This window comes from Emys orbicularis, chromosome 5 (assembly GCF_028017835.1).
Source record: "Emys orbicularis isolate rEmyOrb1 chromosome 5, rEmyOrb1.hap1, whole genome shotgun sequence".
NCBI classification, from domain to species: Eukaryota; Metazoa; Chordata; order Testudines; family Emydidae; genus Emys; species Emys orbicularis.
In genome coordinates this window covers 140,185,458-140,206,422 of record NC_088687.1, presented here as the reverse complement: position 1 = coordinate 140,206,422, position 20,965 = coordinate 140,185,458, and the positions used below count along the sequence as shown (strand labels likewise).

The following is a 20,965-nucleotide window of genomic DNA, read 5'->3' as shown; positions in this document are numbered from 1 at the left end:
ATGGGGATGGAAGCTATGTGGATCTCTGAAGCCCACATCGCCCTGCTTGGCACCCGGGGCTTCATTGCAAATGTTCTCTAGACTGCCTAGCAAGGAGTACTGCAGAAAGGGATCTGGGGGTCATAGTGGACCACAAGCTAAATATGAGTCAACAGTGTAACGCTGCTGCAAAAAAAGCGAACATCATTCTGGGATGTATTAGCAGGAGTGTTGTAAGCAAGACACGAGAAGTAATTCTTCCGCTCTACTCCGCGCTGATTAGGCCTCAACTGGAGGATTGTGTCCAGTTCTGGGTGCCACATTTCAGGAAAGATGTGGACAAATTGGAGAAATTCCAGAGAAGAGCAACACAAATGATTAATGATCTAGAAAACATGACCTATGAGGGAAGATTGAAAAAATTGGGGTTGTTTAGTCTGGAGAAGAGAAGACTGAGAAGGGGACATGGTAACAATGTTCAAGTACATAAAAGGTTGTTACTAGGAGGAGGGAGAAAAATTGTTCTCATTAACTTCTGAGGATCGGACAAGGGAGGTTTAGGTTGGACATTAGGAAAAACTTCCTAACGGTCAGAGAGGTTAAGCACTGGAATAAATTGCCTAGGGAGGTGGTGGAATGTCCATCATTGGAGATTTTTAAGAGCTGGTTGGACAAACACCTGTCAGGGATGGTCTAGAAACTAGATAATACTTAGTCCTGCCATGCGTGCAGGGGACTGGACTAGATGACCTCTCGAGGTCCCTTCCAGTCCTGTGATTCTATGATTCTCCACCCACAGGCAGTTCTCCCAAAGGAAACAAAGCCTCTCTCCTCCTCCTTTGCGAGGACCTCTCAGTGGCAGGTGAGAGGCCAAGGGACCCTGCCAGTCCCAGTAGAGTAGAGGAATCTAGAAGTGGCTGCCTGTCAGTAGGTGGTGGGCTGTAGCTGACTTCCTCATGCACAGGTGCTCCAGTGAGCTCTGCCACGCGGGAGCAGTCTCAGCAGAGGCCAGAGATGACATGAGCCATGGAGACTGAGGTGGGCCAAAAGCTTTGTTACCTTTGCAAACTTCAGAAACTCCTTCCCATGAAGCAGCTGGCTGGGATCGCTGGGTGCCTTTTTCAGGCCTGGCTTGTGAGGGAGGTCACACCAGATGATCATGATGGTCCCATTAATCCATGTGTCTAAACAATGACAAAGCACCAACCCTCGCAGTGGGCCCTGGAAGGACGTTCTGGCTTGGAGGGGCTGGCAGCCCGCCCGGGGCTCTCCCTCTGCTCTGCCGATAAGCACATGGCTCTGGAATGACAGCAGTTGTGCTGGGAAACCGGAGCCTGACTCAATGTGTCGTTTGGCTTGCGAGGGCCTTGTTTGCTGAAGGGAAATGTTAAACCGTTGTCTGTTGGGAGGGGCAGATTGCAAGAGAGACATAAACAGAGATCGAGCCCCACGCCCAGAGAGAGACAGAGAGAGAGACAGAGAAAAGGATCCAGCTTTCCGGGCCTTGTGCACACACCGCCCAGCTCTGGCTGATGTAATCCCGCCGACTGGGGGCACTCGCGCGGTGGCGCTCGGCTTGGTGTGAGCCTCGTTGTATTTGGGGCCACGGCTCTGCCCAGCACCGTGCTGCATCGTGGGCAGGGCCGGCTCTATGTATTTTGCCACCCCAAGCACGGCAGTCAGGCGGCTTTCGGCGGCGCGCCTGCGGGAGGTCTGCCGGTCCCGTGCCTTCGGTGTACCCGCCGCCGAATTGCTGCCGAAACCGCAGGCGCACCACCGAAGCCTGCCTGACTGCCGCCCTCATGGCGACCGGCAGGCCGCCCCCCACGGCTTGCCGCCCCAGGTACGCGCTTAGTGCGCTGGGGCCTGGATTCCGCCCCTGATCGTGGGTAGGTATCCCAGGGTACCTTGCACTGCCTCTGGGCTTACTCCCTTCGGCAGTTTTGGGTGCAGATTGTAGGATGCTTCCTGGAACCCTGAGGAATTGTGGGAGAAGTGGGGCCAAACTCCCACAGTCCCCCCTGTTAGATTCACTTGGTGCCCAGGTAGGGTGACCACCTGGACCTTAGCTCCCCCCCATTGCCATGAGGCCCCGCCCCTGCTCCTCCTCTTCCCCCAAGGCCTCACCTCCAGCCAGCCTGTAAGCCAGAGCTGCCCAGGGAGTCCAGGCTGCTGTGGGGAGCCCCGGACCCTCCACCTGCCCTGGGTGGCGTGCCATGGGGGGCAGGGACATGGGCTGGGGGCTGCTCTCAGGCACCCTGCCCCCCCACCCAGGGCAGGTGGAGGGTCTGGACCTCTACAGTGGCCCAGGCTCTCTGAGCAGCTCTTACCATGGCCTGACTCTGGTTTTGGGGGGACCTCAGGGGTAAGAGGTGGAGTAGGGGGTGGGGCCAATGAGGGGCGGGGCATGCGTCCCGCTTTTGCCTTTTGAAAAGGTGGTCGTCCTATGCTCGCGGCCAGTTCCCGGCTCCCCTCTGGCTGCGTAGCGGAGGCCTGGAGAAATGCTGCACTCCTCTCTGTAGGGAGAAGAGTGCTTTAGAGCTGAGACAGAATGTGGGAGCCCACGACAGGTCGTGTGTCTGCCCCTGGCACAGGCGGTGGGAGTTTTTGGAGTCACTTCAGCACCCGAACATGGAGTTTGCACGGGATATTTCTTTCTGATCTGTTCGGTGATCAGCTCCACCTGGCAGAGTGCTGGCCAATCACCAGACAAATGCACGACGCAGGGACACGCCGGGCAAACGCAAGCTCTTCGTTCCCGCCCCGGTTCTGTGTCAGAGACTCTGCGGATGAGCTGTGAATCTCCCCCATTGCCTGGACACTGTCCTGCAGCACTGTGATCCCGGGACCTCGGTGTATGGGCAGGAATTGCTGGTTCTAGCAAGAGGTGGGAGCCGTAGGGGCAGCTTGAAATCCCAGGAACTGCCCCAGTTGGGGTCCAAGGCCCTATGTTGAAGTATCGATCCCACGGGGTGGGGTACTGGGCACAAGTCTGTGTCACCAGGTTGCTGGGCATGAGGCTTAGCGGAACCTTGTTTCAAAGAGAGTTTTGTTTTTAGCCAGTGGCCCCAGCCCACAGAGCATGGGTGTATGGGGGGAAGGGCTGCTGTTACGTCAAGGATTTGTACCCTGGTGCCAAGCCCCTGTGGAGATGGACCACCCTGGTGTGAAGCAGGGCTGGCTCCGATGGGATCTCTGCCAGAGCCTCTCGTGTGGACAAGGCCCTGGATGGCGGGCCCAGCCCAGAAGCCTGTAGCGTCCTGGGGAAGCTGAGTCAATGATTTCCTCCCCTTGCACCCGGTATTTTTAACAGCTGTGTGTTATACAGTGCCCGGAAGCTGAGATTTCTATTTATTCTCCTGCCCTGGCATGACAAACCCTGTAGTCACCCGAGTGCAGGGCTCGGATCCCAGCCTGAGGAGACTGAGACGCTGGGCCCTGCCTGGACAGCTGGCAAACCAGCTGGAGGGAGCTGTCAGGGTGCAGAGGAAGGGGAGGAAATGAACAGCAAGGGTCCAGTTCTCCACTGTGCCGTGCAGCCATTTACCACCAGTGCAAAGCGCCGGGGGCTGTTTCACGCTCGCTTTGCACTGGTGTCGGTGGCTGTGCAAGTTAATGCAGAATCAAGCCCCCCGGGCGCAGGACTCAAGGTGTGGGAGGCTGAGCTGGTGGGGAGGAGGGAAGTGGCAGGGCTTGGAGGTATGGGCGATAAAAGCAAGAGCTCTGGGTTGAGAGGAAGAGCTCTTTGTGGAGTAGGGAGGGGAGGTTGTCCTCCCTGCTCTCCAGCTGTAGCAGGGCCCAGGGAGCAGAGCTGCTGGCTCCCACGCTGGCTGCAGGGAGCCTCCCCTGGCGTGAGCTTACCACTTGGATTCCTCTCTTGCTTGTAAAAATTGCCACGGTCCCCTGGGTTCTTACCCTGTGGGCTGACAATCGCTAGCCAGCATGGGTTGGAATGGGGCCAGCCCCAAGGCATTGCTGGCTGGGTTGTAGCTGTGATGTCTTGTCCCACCCCAGGATGGGCGTCTTAGCTCCTGGGGACAGGGGATGTTTTACTCAGGGCTGGAATTCAGTTTTCAGGGAGGAAGGCTGGCCTAGTGGTTAGGGAGTTGGACTGTGACTTTTAGAGACCGAGGTCAATTCCCTGCTCTGCAACAGACTCCCTGTGCGTCCTTGGACAGGCCCCTAGTATCTCTGCCTCAGGTCCCCATCTGCCCGGTGGGGTAATAACCCTGGCCGCTTTCAGTTCACTTCTTTGGGGCAGGGACGGTCCCTTCCTAGCACAGCTGGGCCTGGATCGTGCAAACACTAGGAACTATTTTTGTCCGTGGGGAAGAGCTGTCCCTTTTCCGATCTGGGGCGGGGATCCTGTCTCGTCCCTCTGTGTATTTCCTGGGATGTTTCCAATTCATTCTCGTGCGCATGCGTGTCTCTGCAGAGAGTCGTCAGCCACCCACCTCTCAGATGTTCTTCGTCTCTCGTTTTCCACTGGTGTGAAAATTCCACGTTCCCCCGGTGCTGCTGTCGAATTCAGGGCCCCCAAAGCCCCCCCCGAGCTCCCTTTGAACCCCAGCCCTGGAGGGGTGTCCGGCTGCCTTCGGAGAGTTAAGATCTCCCAGCTAAACCCAATAGGGTGGTTTTATTTCTGGAGGGAGGAGCTGGACTGCGTTCATGCAGCGCTTAGGCATCAGCGGAAGGTCCCTCAAGACCAATAATGCCCCGAGCGGGGACAATGAATTGAGTCTTTCTTTATAGACTGAGGCTGGAGCGTGGTATCGACCCCCCCCATCAGACCGCTCGCCACTGGAAAGTTGTCCCCATGTGACCGCTGTCTGGGGGCCTCTGTGAAAGGAGGCGGCAGGTTTCCGTCCCAGTCCCAGGGCACCTCCTTGAGAGCTGGCAGACTCAGAGACCCCGGAGCCGAGAGTCTCCCTTTGCCCAGAGAACTGGTCCCTCCAGGGCGGCTCGGGCTGCCCCTGCTCCGTGCCTCACTTGCCGGGACTTTCTGGGCAGCACCTTGCACCAACGCTGGATCCACTTCACCGGCCTGTCCACACGGTCCGTCAGCGCGCGGCAAGCCTGGGCGTGAGTGTCCTGTGCACCAGCCGGCCATGCGCTAACTGCCGTGTGGAGCCGGCTGCCCTGGGCTCCGTACTGCGATGTGACGGGCCCCTGTCGGGAGCCGCGAGCGGGAGGGCAGCCGGGACGGGAGGTGCAGAGCGAGGGGCAGGTGTGAGGTCAGAGGTCCGGTGGGCGAAGCGAATCCCTAAGAGGGGTTTGAACTGGATTTGGGCTGGGGGAGCCGAGTGACGGCCTGAGAACAGGCTTCCCTGGCCTGAGAGAGCAGGGGCTGGAGAGCGACGTCGGGTTGGGGGTTTCAGGTGTCCAGGTGGGAAGCGGCGAGGACCCAAGCAGGGATTTCAGGGGTGCCAGAGCCCAGATCTTGGCAGCGTTACAGAGGCAGAGCTGCGTGAGGACGAGTTTGGCGTCTGGGCTGGGGTGAGGAGCAGTGTCACCGAGATGGAGGCACGGGGAGGGTATCTCCGCCTTTCCTCTGCTTTCTGGAGGCCCTGGCATGCTGCCCATCCGGAAGCTGGACCAGGGGTGGGGAGGACCCAGCAGAGTGTACAGGCAGTCGGACAGCATGTGCTGCCGAACGCAGGAGCGGGGCCAGCCCAGCCTGGGGGTTCAGAGGCGTGGGGGGAAGCCCTGTGAAGTCAGCCAGCCCATCCCCCGGGAACACAGGATGGCGCCCTGCAGAGCAGCGGCTCAGTCTCAGCCCTTTCCACACCGTCAGTCCATGTGCCAACAGATAAAAACGGGGGGAGGAAGGGCAGTCGTGACCCCCTTGGCTGAGACCCCATCCCTTCTCCAGTGCTCTTAACGCTCCCAGCAACCGAGCCTCCGCCCCTTCCCGGGAGAGGCCATGCCACTGTCTAGGGACCCCGGCGACTGGCCCTGCTCTGGGAGGAACCCACTTTAGAGGGCAGCGTATGTGATCATATCCCTCTCTCAGGGTACACCCCAAAAGGCTACAGGTGCCAGCGCTCCGCCTCGGGGAGATCTCTGTTAGCTCGGGCGGGCGGGGCCTGCATTTTTGCAGCGGGTGGAGCAGGGTTCTAGTCCCGCCTCCCCAGGTGCGGGGCTGATCCGTTCATTGGCTGCTGCAGGAGGGTTTGTTACACCAGGGGAAATGGGCATGGCCCGTTCCCAGATTCCCCAGCCTGCAGATCTCCTGGCCTGGGGGGAGCTGGCAGTGGAAGCAGAACTGTGCAGCGGTTTGGTGTCTCCCTGGCTTTCCCTTGTGACCCGATTCCTCCCTTGCTCTCCTTCCACAGGTGCCAGCGCCCGCCACGGGGGATGTGGCCGTGACTGCTGAGGGCAGGGAGCTCATCCTGGCACTGGAAAGGAACCAGTAAGTATCCACCTTGGGACACGGGGGCTCTGCAGGACTCTAGCTGCAGGGTTGGCCCTGGATCCGTGCAGCAGGTGTCCAGGGGCGACCGGGGTGGGGGTGTCTGCATGGACCACCTGGCCGTGCAAGGAATCGTCTCAGTGATGCTCCCGTGGATTGTCACGCCCTCGTGTCGCCGCTCAGCCACCAACGCTGTCGACTGTCCGGTCCCTGGTTCATCTGCCCATCGGCTCCCTCCCTCCTTCCCCTGCCAGCCTGGAACGTGCCTCTCGCTTGGCGCGTTCCCTCCCTGCAGCGCTGGTGCAAACGCGTGCCGGAGATGTGGTTGCCCCGTCCTCGGCGCAGTCATTCACACAGCGGGAGCCGGTGTGAGCCGGATTTGGTGGCATGTTACACTCCGTTGGCACTGGGTGTGAACGACGACATGCTGCCGGGGGGCTGGGCATTCCTAGACACCCCTTCTCCCGGGGGCCCGCTCAGACACACGGATGTGTGCCCGCTCTCAGGCAAGCCGCACTCGTCCTGTAGACAGTGGGCGACTTGCATGTGTTGGGTTAGGGAGCCGCTGCTGGCTCGCCGTGGTTTCTCAGCGAATCACAGCCGGAACGCAGCGGTTCCTAAGCGGTGGGTTGCTTTGGTAGTGTCGGGGTGTGTGTGAGGGCTGGCCTGTCGGTTCTTCTCAGGGTGTTTGTGGGGGCTGGGCTGTGTGCCGTCCGTTGTAGCTGCAGGGTTGTTCGTCCGTCCACACTGGTTTGTTTTTACAGGGTTGCTCGCAGGGACGGGGCTGAGCACCGTGGCTTGTTATTGTAGGGTCTCTCAGAAGTCATCTGCTTTGATTGATTTCCTTCCCCCTGCCGTTTTGGAATTCAAAAAAGCTGTGAAACCATTAACCCCTTGATCTCCGTGGTGCGCCCAGCGCTGTAGTGTCTGCAGGCCCTGCTCGTATCAGTGAAGTTTGCCTCCCAGCAGGGGAGGGCAGTGCTGGTATTGCACCACTGGGGAAACTGAGGCACGGGGAGGTTAAGTGACTTGCCGAGGGGGAGCAGGGACTGCTCTGTGGCAAAGCAGAGACTTGAACTGAGGTCCCAGGAGTCCCAGTCAGTGCCGTAACCACACGCCCCTTCTTCCTCCTGTGCAGGGCTGGCTTCCCCCGCCGGCCTATGGAAATGCCTGCCCCTGAGAGCGTCCCAGTGACTCCGTTCCCTGTCCCCCTCTGACCCAGTGCTCCCCTGTTCCGGCTGAGTAACTGGTGCGGAGCGGTCCTGACGAGTTGCCCGCTGATGAAAGCTGAGCTCTTTGGACTCTGCATGGAGCTCGGCGGGGGAGAGTCGGCCAGACTGTTTGGGTTTCAGCAGCCGGAGACTGCCAGGCTCCTGGGGCTCTCGCTGGCGGGCGGGGGGGGTCAGTGGTGCTGGGGGCCCCGCTGGGACAGGGATTTGTTTGCAGATGGGCTGTGCCCTGGCAGGGCGTGAAACCAGTGAAAGCTCAGGCCAGAGACGCTGTTTTCAGCTTCCCTCCTAAATGCAGCAGCAAAGGGGCAAAGCAGTGAAAGATCAGTTAGATCAAGCAGTGAAAGAGGCCCGGGGAGAGAGGTCTGGGGTGAGAGACGGGGGAAAGAGAAGCCCAGAGTGAAGGATGTTGGGGAGCACGGTCTGGTGAGCAGGAAGGGAGTGAGAGAAGCAGTAAGAACTGCTGTACTGAATTGGGCCATCTGGTTCCATATCCCACGGCCTGGTGCGCGAACCGGCCCGGCCCCCGCCGGCCTGCCGCCTCCCGGTGGGCGAACCGGCCCGGCCCCCGCCGGCCTGCCGCCTCCCGGTGGGCGAACCGGCCCGGCCCCCGCCGGCCTGCCGCTTCCCGGTGCACTGGATCTGATCTCTGGGCTAAGGAGTCTTGTTATCTCTCTGCCCCATCCTGAACCCTAACATGGTATCCAACTGCCTGCCGCACTAACCGTTCATCCATCTAGCCTCCCTCTTACTGGAACCTACAGCAGTGGCCAGTACCTATGGCTTCAATGGAGGGCAGACTGTTCCCCGTCAAATACCATTTGTTGCTCTTTTTTTTTTTAAAGGGGGGGGGAGGGATAGCTCAGTGGTTTGAGCATTGGCCTGCTAAACCCAGGGTTGTGAGTTCAATCCTTGAGGGGGCCACTGAGGGATCTGAGGCAAAATCAGTACTTGGTCCTACTAGTGAAGGCAGGGGGCTGGACTCGATGACCTTTCAAGGTCCCTTCCAGTTCTATGAGGTAGGTATATCTCCATATATATATGGAGCGGGGTGGGCTGAGGGGAGGCATTCCTTCCTGACCCCGCAGGCCATCAGCCCGTGCCCTGAAGCATGATGTTTGCTGATGTTCGGTGGTATCTTGGCCTGGGAAGAGGGCAAGGGACACACTGCGGCAGCAGAAGTAGCCCATGTGGGATGAAATACGGTGAGGGAAGCTGGAATAAGAGGAGAGTAAGACACACACCTGTTGTGGAGATGGGAGTAGAGACCAAAAACTGATTTCCCTTCCAGCATCTTTAAATTTATAAGTCTCCACTAGTCAGAAGTGATTAATCTTTAAAAAAGAAAAACCCACCTTCCAAGAAGAGGTCAGTCCCTGGCAAAAATATAGCGTACACATCAGATTTAAATGGCTGCTATGTATGTTGAAATATTTTGATTAAGGCTTGCTTACACTTTGTCATGTGGTGTAATCATGACAACTTACTATCTTCTTACCTATTTGCCTGTATAGGTTACAAATCTTGGTTTGTAAACGTAGTGCCACAATGACTATGCTTTTCTTACCCTAGAGTTTTGGAGTTTGAGTATGTTCTGAATTACTTGGCTACTGATTGACAGTCATAAACTCAGCCTTTAAAGGTAGACCCGTCACCTTCTTAGCTCTGTCTCATCTTTCCCCCACCCCTTTTTTCAGTTATTTGCTCCATATTTTCTGCCTTTTTTCCCACTTCTGTACAGCTTTGAGTCTCCAATCCTTATATGTTTTCAGGGATGTTTCCGGGATCTCTTGTCTGTAAAGGATTCATGACGTTGTAACCCTTCTTCTGCGAGCTGTAAATGCTGCTTCTGCGATCTGAAAGTTTATGGGAGGGAGGGATAGCTCAGTGGTTTGAGCATTGGGCTGCTGAACCCAGGGTTGTGAGTTTCCTCCTTGAGGGGGCCATTTAGGGAACGGGGATAAAAATCTGTCTGGGGATTGGTCCTGCTTTAAGCAGGGGGTTGGACTAGATGACCTCCTGAGGTCCCTTCCAACCCTATGATTCTATAACATTAGGGATGGGGAGAGGGATGTCATGAAAATTGTGGTCCAGTGGTTAGAGGCCACGGGCCTGGGCATCCAGGGGTCTGGAGTCTCATCCTGGCAGGAATCCAGCTGGCGCAGGTTCAAGAGCATTGGAAGCAGCACAGCTCAGGTTTGCGAGTGGGTAGCTCTGACCTGGCACAGCCCCTGAGTACGTACTTGGCTCATTAGCCCGCTCTGTCTTTGCTGCTACCTGTGCTAGCTGGAGTCAAGCTCACTCAAGCCGCATGGACATACCAGGTGATCTAAGCCACGCCCCCTGCGTCAGCCTTTCCCGAGCTGTAAACGGGGGTGGGGAGCCACTTACTCCCTGCAATGGCCTCCCATCAGAAGCCCAAGTGATGATTTTCACTAGCTAGTGTTAGAGCAGTAGGGAGGATAAGACCCCGCTGGGGGTCCGATGAGCACCTAAATAGAGAGGGAGCCTGGGCGCTTTCCTTTGCAGCTCTCTGGCTGCTGCTGGGGACGTGGGGGCGGCTGCAGTGCCCGCCGAGAGGAGTGAGCGGGGGCGTAATTAACCAAAGGAAGCTCTAACCTCATGTGTAACGCAGCTTCGCTGTGGATCTGAGCGCTCCGGGCGAGCACGTTCCATCCCAGCACCACAAAGCACTTGCCTGCTAGGCTGGGAGACAGCCTGCCCAAGGGCCGTGACGGACGCTCCATCGCTGGGGCCGTTTAAAACTAGACCAGCCAAACACGGGAAGCCAGGCTGTGAGGAATCACCCGCATTGCTGGGGGAACGGGCTCCACAGCCTGACCGGGGCTTTTCCTTCTCTGGTTTCCACCAGGAGCTGCCCTCAGGGCTTAGCACTGGACCCGTGTGTCTCTCCTGCCTCCCTGACACCCAGAGAAGGGCGAGTACCGCCAGCGTCCCCACCGCTGGTCTGAGATGCTCCCGAGGCGTCTTCCCCATGGCAGAATCCCAAGGCCTGTCACCCCTGGGTCCCGTGGAAGAGGCCGCAGGACTTTGGTCCCAGGCCTCCCTCCCAATTGCCGGGAAGCAAGTGGAACGTTCTCCCTGAAGAGCGAGTCGGCCCCTGTTTGGGCCGTGGGAGCGAGGCAGGCGTTTCCCAGGGCAGGGTCCCGTGCCGACTGCGGCGCTGTTGTCTCCTGAGCCCTGTGCATGTGAACGGGGTGATTTCACCTTCCCCTACTGAGTCAATAGTACGGTCCCTGCCCTGGCTCTTCTGTCCTGCAAGGGAAGTACCAACCCTGTGAGCTTCCTGCCGAAATCAACCTCCCCGAGCCAGCTGGATTAAATTCGCGCTAGAATTTAATCTCTCTCTTTTCCGTGTCCCACACCCACCCCTCCCTCGGCCCCCACCCCTTAGCTAACGCAAGACTATCCATCACCCTCTGGTCCTAAACAGTGATGGACACTGATCTGGAGGGTCCTTGCAGCTAAACACCCAGGAATCTGCGCAACAGCGGAAGTGTATTGCATTGATGTGCAGACCTTTCCCCAGCATCTCTGAGCGTTCGCTCAGGCTGTTGGGTCTGGATATTGCACTAGAAATCTCCTGGGAAAAGGCTTTTCCTCTGGGATTTCTGGCTTTCTTTGGAAATGCTGCCACAATAGCCTTTCCTGTGGAGCATCTCGTCCCTGGCACTGGATCCCAGCTGGAATGGGCAGGCGCGGGATGCGTAATGAGGGGACCAGACTAAGGACATTTTGGGCACGTTCAGCAGGACCAGCAGAGAAGGGTGGAGTTTGTGGTTTACATAAGAATGGCCGTACTGGGTCAGACCAAAGGTCCATCTAGCCCAGTATCCTGTCTACCAACAGTGGCCAGTGCCAGGTGCCCCAGAGGGAGTGAACCTAACAGGTAATGATCAAGTGATCTCTCTCCTGCCGTCCATCTCCACCCTCTGACAAACAGAGGCTAGGGACACCATTCCTCACCCGTCCTGGCTAATAGCCATTAATGGACTTAACCTCCATGAATTTATCCAGTTCTCTTTTAAACGCTGTATGGACTGGTCTCTGCGTTGGACTGTCGGCCAGCCATGAGGCCAGTTCACCAGAGTGGCAGCGTGCAGGCCCCGGGTAGCGTTTCAAGATGCCAAGGGGTGGGGTTTTCAGAAGTGCCTCGCTGGGCCCCCAGTGGAGTGGGACTGTTAGACCAGTGCTGGGTGCTTAGAAGCCTCCTCCCCTGCTGTTCTGGGGCCCCTCCTGGTGCGGGTGAGATCACACCAGCAAAGGCAGGCCATGCGGGGGAAATCCTGGGGACTCTCCCAGCAGCCAATGTCTGCCTGACATGACTCTCCCGTGTGCTGGTTTGCACTCAGTTCCAACATTAATGAGGCTGGTCCATCTGTGTCGCTGCATCTCCTCTGCTCAGAGCTGGTTTGGATGTGCGCTGGTGCTAGCAGCATCCTTTCTCCGGAGCCTGTGCCGCACCCTCTGGCCTGAAACCCTCCTCGTGCCGGGGATCTGGAATGTTATTTCTTCTACACACTGCGTCCGCGCGGATCAAAAAAAAACAGCAAAAGAAGAGACTACAGCCCTTTCCTGCCAGCAGCGCTGCTACACATCGTATTTAGCTTGGAGCCTGGCCTAGGCAGGAAGTATTTGGAGGGTAGACTTGATTTTGGAAACCAAATGAAATGAAGAAACGCACGCTCTCCAAAGTAACCAAGAAGAGAGAGACGGGGGAAAGAGAGAATGCTTCAGGCATAATAATCCTAGCAGGGGCCTGTGCTCATTTCTTTGTCTTTTCCTAATCACTGGGTTTGATCTGGGCAAGGACTCCTGGGGCGGCATCTTCCCCCTGGCCGGAGCGGGCACAGGACACATTCACACCCCAGCACCTCGTCACAGTCTGGGCTCGTCGGCGTTGTCGTCGGCCAGGAAGGCCCGACGTTGTACCAAGGTCTGTACCTCCCCTCACGCAATGCAACAAGCCAGATCCCCAGCTGGTGTGAATCGGTTTGTCTGTCCATCTTAGGGTTCTACGCGGCTGCCCATCATGGTGGTATCCGAGCTCTTTCCATGTTAAATGAATAGCAATGTCCCTAGTGGATTTCGGGGAGTCTCTGGCTCTTCTCCCTTTGCTCTGGTGTCAGTGGATCTTTGCCGATTCACACCAGCGGAGGGTCTGGCTCACGCTTAGCCCTGATTCTCCTCTCTCTGGTTCTGCTCTTCCACCGGCATGTATCCTCTGACCTCAGTGGAGCTGCTCCGGATTTACACTGGTGTCAGCGGCAGGAGGAGCAGGCCCAGTTGCTACGTAGCGGCCTTTGTCCGGGTCGCCTCCTCTCACGTCCGGCTGGACCTGCTGTCACCTCACATCACATCTGTCTGCCTGGGCGAAAGTCAGGGAAAGCCATTTGCAGGCCCATTCATGAAATCTGACTCCGGCCCGGCTGGGCCCTTTGTTCTGTGGCCCCTTCCTTGGTGTGTTGGATCCTCAGGCCTGGCTGGGGAGGGGAGGGGTCATTCAGAAATTCCAAGGACCCCTTGTGATCCTCTCACCCGACCTGCGTAACCCAGACTCATCAGCCTTTGATTGGTGCTGACGTGAGTAGCCAGGTGCGAGCAGGTGAGAGCGTAAGCTGAAGTGGTCTCCCAGCATCCCCGCCTGTGCTGGCTCTGGGCCCTGGGGAGGGAGGGTCAGGAAGGGCAACAAATGAAGAGAAGAGAGTGAGACCCACTGACCCCCTACAGCCCAGAGCTCACTCAGCGCCCGGACGAAAACCCGGCTCAGGTGCTGAAAGTCCTAGGTTCCATCCCTGCTGCTGGCCAGGGCTAGCGCTGTTACGGTGCAGGAGAGTTAACCACAGAAATACTGACTGAAGGAGCCCTGGGGATGACCCAGCGGGTTGAGAAAGGTCATGTGTCCTCCCCTGTCCAGTCACCGGTTCCAATCATGCATGGTTTGTAGCTAGACAGGGCTTGAATCTGCAGGGTTTTCACTAGCACCACGTGCAGCCAGGCTCTTCTCTCTCCGCACTCTGCCGAGGCAGAGACTTCCGGCACAGCCAGGCGGCTGCCTTGGGTTTCTCTCGGTCAGCTCCCGAACAGCCTGAGGCCGGCCCGGGGTTTGCTGCGGGTGCACCCGTGTTGGCACGTCACCGCCGCCGGGAAGCAGCGGGGCATTGAGCTAGCCTGCGGAGCCCCTGCTGATGGAGGGTTCTCGCCTGCGGGGCGATGCCTTCCGGGGGATCAGGGGGAGTTGGCAGCAGCGTTAAAAAGTTTAGTTTTAGTTCTATGCGGAGTGGGCCCCCCCTCGCCTGCATCTAATACTGGCTTCTGGACTAAACGCAGGCATCACGCTTGCTTTGCGCGTGTAGCACTCACGCCGGAACGCCAGCGTTACGTTTCTCGGCACCCTGTTGCTTGCAGGCCGAGCTCCATCCCGGGTCAGGAGCTCTGCCCAAGAGGTTAGAGGGGACACAGTGGGGAAGCAAGGCGTGGCCCCGGGAAGAGGAGGCACCAGGGAGACTGAGCGAATGTGGGGTGTTGTTTGGTTATTTGGATATATTAAGGTCAGTAAAACCCCAGTTTTAACACAGGTCCCCACTCCCATAGCCCGATGCAGTACAAGGCACGTGACACACAAGGGTACATTTATGTACATAACTGGGGTGCCGGGAGGCAGTGGGTACTGGCCTCGGTCCTGACATGGGGTGTAACCTTTGTAACCCTGACCCATGTCTGTGATCGGGTAGGGGATAAAAAACAGTCTCTTTCCAATCTTCCCATGCATCTCCCCACTCCTCTTATTACAGCATGCACAGTTTGTAAGCAGAGAGAGAGAGAGAGAGCGGTGCGTGGAGACCGGTTTAAATTTCATTCTGGCTTAATTTGATGCACCCTGTTTGCCAGTCCTTGGATGGAACCCCAGCCCTCCCCTTCTTCCCTTGTTAGTATTGGGCCGTAAACGTTTGGAAGCCAGGCTCGTTTGCGGCCGTCTGGCTGCTTTGGGTAATGAGGGACAAGCCAGAAGGAAACCAGAGCTTGCTTTCGTTGAAAAATGCTGACTGCTGAAGAAGTCTGATGAGTAATGATGCTGGCTCTGAGCAGAGAGCAGCGGAGTTTCCCTGCAGGGAAGAAAGCACGGCTGTGCATGCAAGGAGGTGGGTGTGCAAGAGAGTGTGTGCTCACACACGTAAGGTGTGTGCAAAGGTGCTGGCATGGGAGAGCGGAGCATGAGACCATGCATGTGTTTGCATTTGTGAAGGGGCAATGGCACAACACTCTGGGAAGGGGTGTGTCACTTCTCCCTCTACCACTGGTCTTGTAGGTGATAACCGCTTGCTACTGCTGCTGGCTAAAGGGACTGTTCCTTTAGCTCAAGTGGTGGAGGTCTGTGCTGTGGTGGTGAATGTCCCAGGTTCAGACCTTGCTGATACTGTATGCAGAAGGCTGTTACAGAGCGTTGTGAGCATGGGGGTGAGGGGTTTGTCTATCCGATATACTACAAGGATATATGTGTGTGCAACCCCCCCGCCCCCAGGGCTTCTGATAACACCACGGGAACCATGGGTCTGATCGGAAGTCAGTGGAAAAGCTCCTATTGACTTCCAAGTGCTTTGGATCAGATCCGGTAAGAGCAAGGAGGAGCTGGCTTGGGGCTGTTGGCCTGTAACATGTGTAGCCTCATTTCCCCCATCCAGCCCCCTGTTTTCTATATCCAGAGATAGTAAAAGTGACACTGAGGCTCCCCTCTTGACTTGAGTTCCTGGATCTGCATCTCTGCTACCAAACCTGCCAGCTTCCTTTGCTCTTACAACCACAGAGGAAGCTGTAGGCGTTTGTGACCTCATCAGCGAGCGAAAGGGAGATGCTGAGCCCTGACGGGGGAAGTAGAAGAAACGGACTTTGCCAGTTTGTTTTAAACACGTGTGCAGTTCTTGGGCCATGCAGGTTTAAATCGACACAGCAGCAGTGACTTTGATGGATCAAGGTCAGTTTACACTAGCTCGGGATCATCTATCTGCCATGTACACATTCATGATCTGGAACTCTAAACCTTTCAATTCATATATTTTTTTAAATCGTTTTGATTCCCCTTGAGCAAGGGAAAAGAAGGGTATTGAATCCCATCCTAAATAGCCCTCTCACCTCCCCCGTTTTATTTTTCTAAGATGCCGTTTGCCAGAAAAACATGAGGGAAAGCTCACGGGAGAGTTCTTCAGGCTTTCTTTGGTGGCAGCTTCCCATTTTGACTGCAATGGTAGGACCCTGATGGAGGTAATTCAGCCAGTCCTCTGGCAGCCCACTTTGCACACGGCAACCCAGTGACTAAACGCTGTGAAAGTTGTTGTGGAAACAATATCTCATTTGCACCAGTGCAGTACTGACCCCTCATTCATGAGCCCAGAGGTCAAATCTTCTCAGGAGCTGGCCTCAGATGAATTATTTCACTGTAAACAGGCCACCAATCCCTTCCCTCTCATAGAGAGAGATGGATGTGTATATTGCATCGACTTTTCAAAGCAGCTGTCGTAGCGTTTGGCCATTAGCGTTCTAATAGGTGAATGAATTAAAGCCCGTTAATGATTTATACACCTTGTGTGGCTCACTTGCTCAGTGTCCTAACAGCTTTCTACTGCTACAGGCTAATGGAGCTACTCCTTTAGCTCAGGAGGTCTAGACCTCAGGTGCTGAAGGCCCTAGATTCGGTCTCTAGTACGGACCTGGGGTAGCCGCTGTTGCAATCGCAGGCAGTATTGTCCGGTGGCTAGAGCAGACCGCTGGGAAATGAGAATTCTGAGTTCTGTTCCTGGCCTTTGCCACTGAGTCACTTTGTGCCCTTAGCTTCATGTGTTCTCGGCTCGCCAGTCTGTGCAGTGGATAATCATGCTACCTCCGAGACCCTGAGCCTTCATTCGTTGTACCGTGGCTTGAGAGCTTTGCATGACGGGTGCTGTCGGAGGACACAGGATAATTACCCCATAGAGCTTGAAGGGCCTTTCAAGGATCATGTGTCCCGGGGAAAGAGCTCAAGTGACGTTGCTCGGGATCAAAGTGGCTTGGACTGTCTGATGGGCGGCTGGTGGCAGCTGTAGCTGTGGCGTTCTTACTGGGAACTCCAGAGCTAAGCACTGTCCGGCCGTGGTCACTAGTGCTGCTTTCCCAGGGCTAGGACAAGGGATCGCCATACATCTAGCGATCTCCTGCGCTGGGCAGAGGTGCCGTGGAGTGGGATCATGACAGTGGTGGTTCTTAATTCCCTCCCTGCCGAACGGGATTGTGACCCTGAGCGGTCTTGGTAGCGGGGGGCTTGGCTTTAAATGCCAGGCACCCACTGAGCACTGCATGTAACAGCTAGTTCCCCCTGGAGTGTTGTGAAATCCAGCACACATCTGGGACTGTTTAATTGTCCTGCGAGTCCGAGGGACAGGAAGTGGGATGGATCCAAGGAGATCGGACATCCCCATGATTTTGGGGATGGGCACTGGCCCCGGTGGGTGAAAGGGGAGGGAGAGTAAAGGTCATAAAGAATATCAGGTAGGTCCTGGGGGCATTAAAGATCTCAAGGAACTTTCATAACCGTAGGGGTTTGCTTTGCTGTACTCGGCCAAAATGCCCCCCATCTCTGCTGCCCTCCACCCCAGAGGTGGCTGCATTTTGGTGGGGCTCTTGTGGACGGTTTGTGAAGAACGTCACGTCCTTTTTGATGGCAGACGTCCTGTCGCCATGAAATAGCCTTTGTTCAAATCTCGCCCCCATGGTCTGCACTGAACTCTGCTCCAGTTACACTGGGGTAAAGCTGCAGTCACCGAAGCCAGTGGAGTTACTCCAGTGCTCCACCAACAAGAGCAGAGCACGGCCCCCGCTCTCGACACATGGGGCCCTAAAGGTCATGCTGCCCGATTGTTTTTTTTGTTTGTTTTTAGCTCCTTTTTAATTGCCCTGAGGTGGGAAACCACAGCTTGGTCAATGCCAGCTGATTGGCCCAGGCAGAGGTGGGGTGGGCGAGGAGTGGGTGGTCCCAGAATCCACAAATACATGTTACAGCTCAGCTGGTTGCAAAATAAGAAACCAGGAGAGAGGGAAAGCGTTGGCTGCTATTTTTTGCTGCTGTTTGTTTTTTCTCCATCTGCTTTTCCCTCTTTTACTGTGGTATAAAATAGACCAGGTGGGGCCCGTGGGCATGGAAGTAACCTACGTATTTAGGGCGAGGTCTTCAGCCGATGTAAACAGTGCAGCTCCATTGACTTCACTGAATTCACTTTGTGGGATTGGGCCCTTAAATAGCATCATCCTCATTAGGATGTGTCCCGGGTGCCCAGCACCATGGTATCTGGGCACGGTACTGTCTGGATGGGAACTCATCATGGGTCTCCCTTCGTTTGGGGACGTGGCCTCATGGTTGTGACTCGTGAAAGCTTAGCTCCCTGCCATCCTTGGAGAGCCCCGGGGCATTGGGTGCAGCCTGTCAGAGCAGAGGGAAGGGCTCAGGACAAGGGTAGGAGAGGCGGGGGCTGGGAGAGGAAGGTGGAGGGGGCAGAAGTGAAGGAGAGGAGTGGATGCTACAGGGGGATGGGGATGAATGGAGCAGGCCAGAAGAAGCGCGCTCTGGGTTCACGTTTCCCGCCACAACATGATGGTCGCCTCTTGTCTTCCGTCCCCTGTTACTGTACAATGGTCACTGCTCACAGCGCTGCCCGCGGGCTGGTGGCTGTCACCACACACACGTAGGGCCCCGCTGGGAGGGCCTGGAAAGGGACACTCGGGCCAGACCCCGGCACCGCGGAGTGCTGCCCCTTGCCTCTCCCCCTGCTCTCCAGCCTCCATAGCCGGGGCTTCTCCGCTGCCTCCCCTGAGGAGCCTGCCCAATGCCCAATTGCTCTGACGTGTTGGAGCCTTTTCCTAGCATACGCCTCAATTCCTGCCTGCTGCCCTGGAGGTGTCTCCAGACCATGTCCTCCTCCATCTTCTGGATGGGTGCAGAGAGCCTCCTCCTGCCAGCACGCCTAGGAGAGGATGGGCGTCCATTGGCATCTTCCATCTGAATCCCAGACATGGAGAGGGCTCTCTCCCCCATTCCAGCCAGTGCATGAAAGTTCCCGCTGAGCCCGAGGGAATGACTCATTAGCCCAAGCAGGACATTCCAGCTCCGTGGATTCCTGGGAACCATACGTTCAGCCCCCTGCAGAGCCATCTCCGACCTCCTAGGCGAGCGCGGTTCTGTGCCAACGGCTCTGCGTGGCTCTTTCAGAGGAGATCTTAACCATGGCCGTTCTCGCTGCACGCTGGAAATCCTGCGTGGCTTCCGGCAAGCTGCCCCCTGTCTGGCTGACCACATCCCGGCTCCCCGAGAGGTGGCCGCATTTCAGAGGTGATTAATGTAATTTCTGTGTGTTTGGGGCCAGGCCAAGGCCCCATGTACTCAGCAGCAAGCTGAATTCTGTGGCAAGAGCCCTCGATTCTGCAGCGGTTTTGTTTCAATTCAAATCCAGATGTTTGTCGAGATATGAAAATTCACATTGTTGTGATCAGCACAGCAGCTCCTGGGTCATTTATCCTGATGCTGAATTCAGCTCACTCATTGTCCCCACAGCTGCAGTTTTGGATGCCAAAGACTTTTCCATGGACCATGTGTGGCTGCATCCCAGAAATGGCTGGAGGGATGCTGGAGGTTTGGGTCACTAGCTGAGAGGCACCTGGAGAGGCAGTTTGTGATTGTGGGCGAAGCACAGTAGCTGGATGTTTCTGCCAAACTGCTCGGTGGTGAAATAGCTCACAAGGTTAATATTCAGACTGCCCTCTTCGGCTCTCAGTTCACACCTCTGCGTTTGCTTCAGACTCTCTGCACACTCAGGCAGGCATCACTGCATTGGGTCACATTGCCAAGGTTTCCTTCAAAGCCAGGAGGGCTAGAGGGTGTTTCTGAAATGGAAGCAGAGACTATGGCGCACAAGGGGCGGATTCCACTGCTCGAGTATGTGGGTCCACGTGCGCAGAGCTTGTGCAGCCCTTGGGGGTCCTGAAGGGTGACCGTGCTGTGGCCAGAGCAGTGTGGCGCATCAGAGCGTATTCTGCAGCCTCGTCTAAGTGCCCCATGAGATGGGGCCACCATGTCCTGGAGAGACGATTCCCCAGGCTAACATGCTGCACCATTAGCAATTTTGCTCAAGCTCATCCCATTCCTCCGACCGCGCTCCCCCTTGGACCACCCTGGCTTGGAGCTCCTCCGAGGAGCTCTGGCTTATAGGCTGCAAGGGGAGGAACTTGGCCATCTTTGCTCTCCCACTTCCAGTGGGGGTCATTCCAGTCTAACCCCCGTCCTCCCCCGCGCCGGAGCCCCGCGAAAGAGGCAAACGCCGCCTTCGCTTTGGGTTTTAGACACGTTCTGTCTCTGTTCCCGAGGCTTGTCGTCCGTCCAAACAGCAGGAAGCCATTTGTCAGCGCGGGGCTGGGGGTGTGGCAGTTGCAGAGCTTTGCAGCGGGGCTGCTGAGAGATCGCAGGCAGCTGTGGGAAAGTGACTCACTGGGGGGGGGTTGTACGGGGGGGGAGGGGTTTGCTGCTTCTCAGAACCAGCTTCTTCTGGCTTAGGGGCTTAGAAGGCCCCTGTCACTGTAGTATCTCAGCGCCTCACAGTCTTTACGGGCTTTATCCTCACGCCTCCCTTTGCAGGTGAGGCGAGGTGACTTGCCCAGGGTCACCTGGGAGGGCTGTGGCAAAGCCGGGCAATGAACCCACGTCTCCCAAGGCCTAGCTAGTGCCCTAAGCATTGGACCATCCTTCTGCCTGGATCATCCTGCCACCCCTGCGGGCTGCTTTGTCAGCACGGGGCTGGGTCCTGCACACACGCTCCTCCCTCTGCCCTGCCGGTAACACAGAGACGGGGAGTGAGCCGACCCCCAGGCCCCCCCCCCCCAAAAACTAGGATCCTGGTTTTGTTCTGAGGCTCTGACAAGTTTGCTTATCTTCCGCCTCCCCCCCGGGCTATGTAAATTTTTTGCTCCCCCTGCACGTTGGGGCTGTTTTCTTGTTTGATTCCCATCCTCCCGCCCCTCTGCGGTGCAGAGCGCGTTCGCAGGGACAAACGCACCATGCTGCTCTATTACAAACCTTGCAGTGTGATGCTGCTGCCTCGGTGATATTTCATGCCCAGCAGCAGCGGATTCATGACAATCAAGGGGTTAACTCCAGCTCAGCTTCTCCCCTCTGCTCCTTGGCAGGGCCGTACATTGGCTGTTTGTGTCAGAGGCCTGTAAAGCAGAGGCTGCATCCCCCTCACACAGAGGGTAATAGCCTACTTCTGCTGCCAGCTAAGGGCATTGTTCCTTTAACTTAAGTGGTAGA

The 20,965-nt window shown here is 56.7% G+C and overlaps 1 protein-coding gene across 1 annotated transcript in view; it reads left to right on the top strand.

The window, feature by feature from the left end:
• The window catches only part of ADAM33 (ADAM metallopeptidase domain 33), a 78,861-nt gene that overhangs the window by 16,086 nt on the left and 41,810 nt on the right, over nt 1-20,965 (top strand). Inside the window, exon 3 of the mRNA XM_065404748.1 lies at nt 6,315-6,391. Coding sequence (XP_065260820.1) covers nt 6,315-6,391 — 77 coding nt within the window. The remainder of the gene's footprint in view (nt 1-6,314; nt 6,392-20,965) is intronic.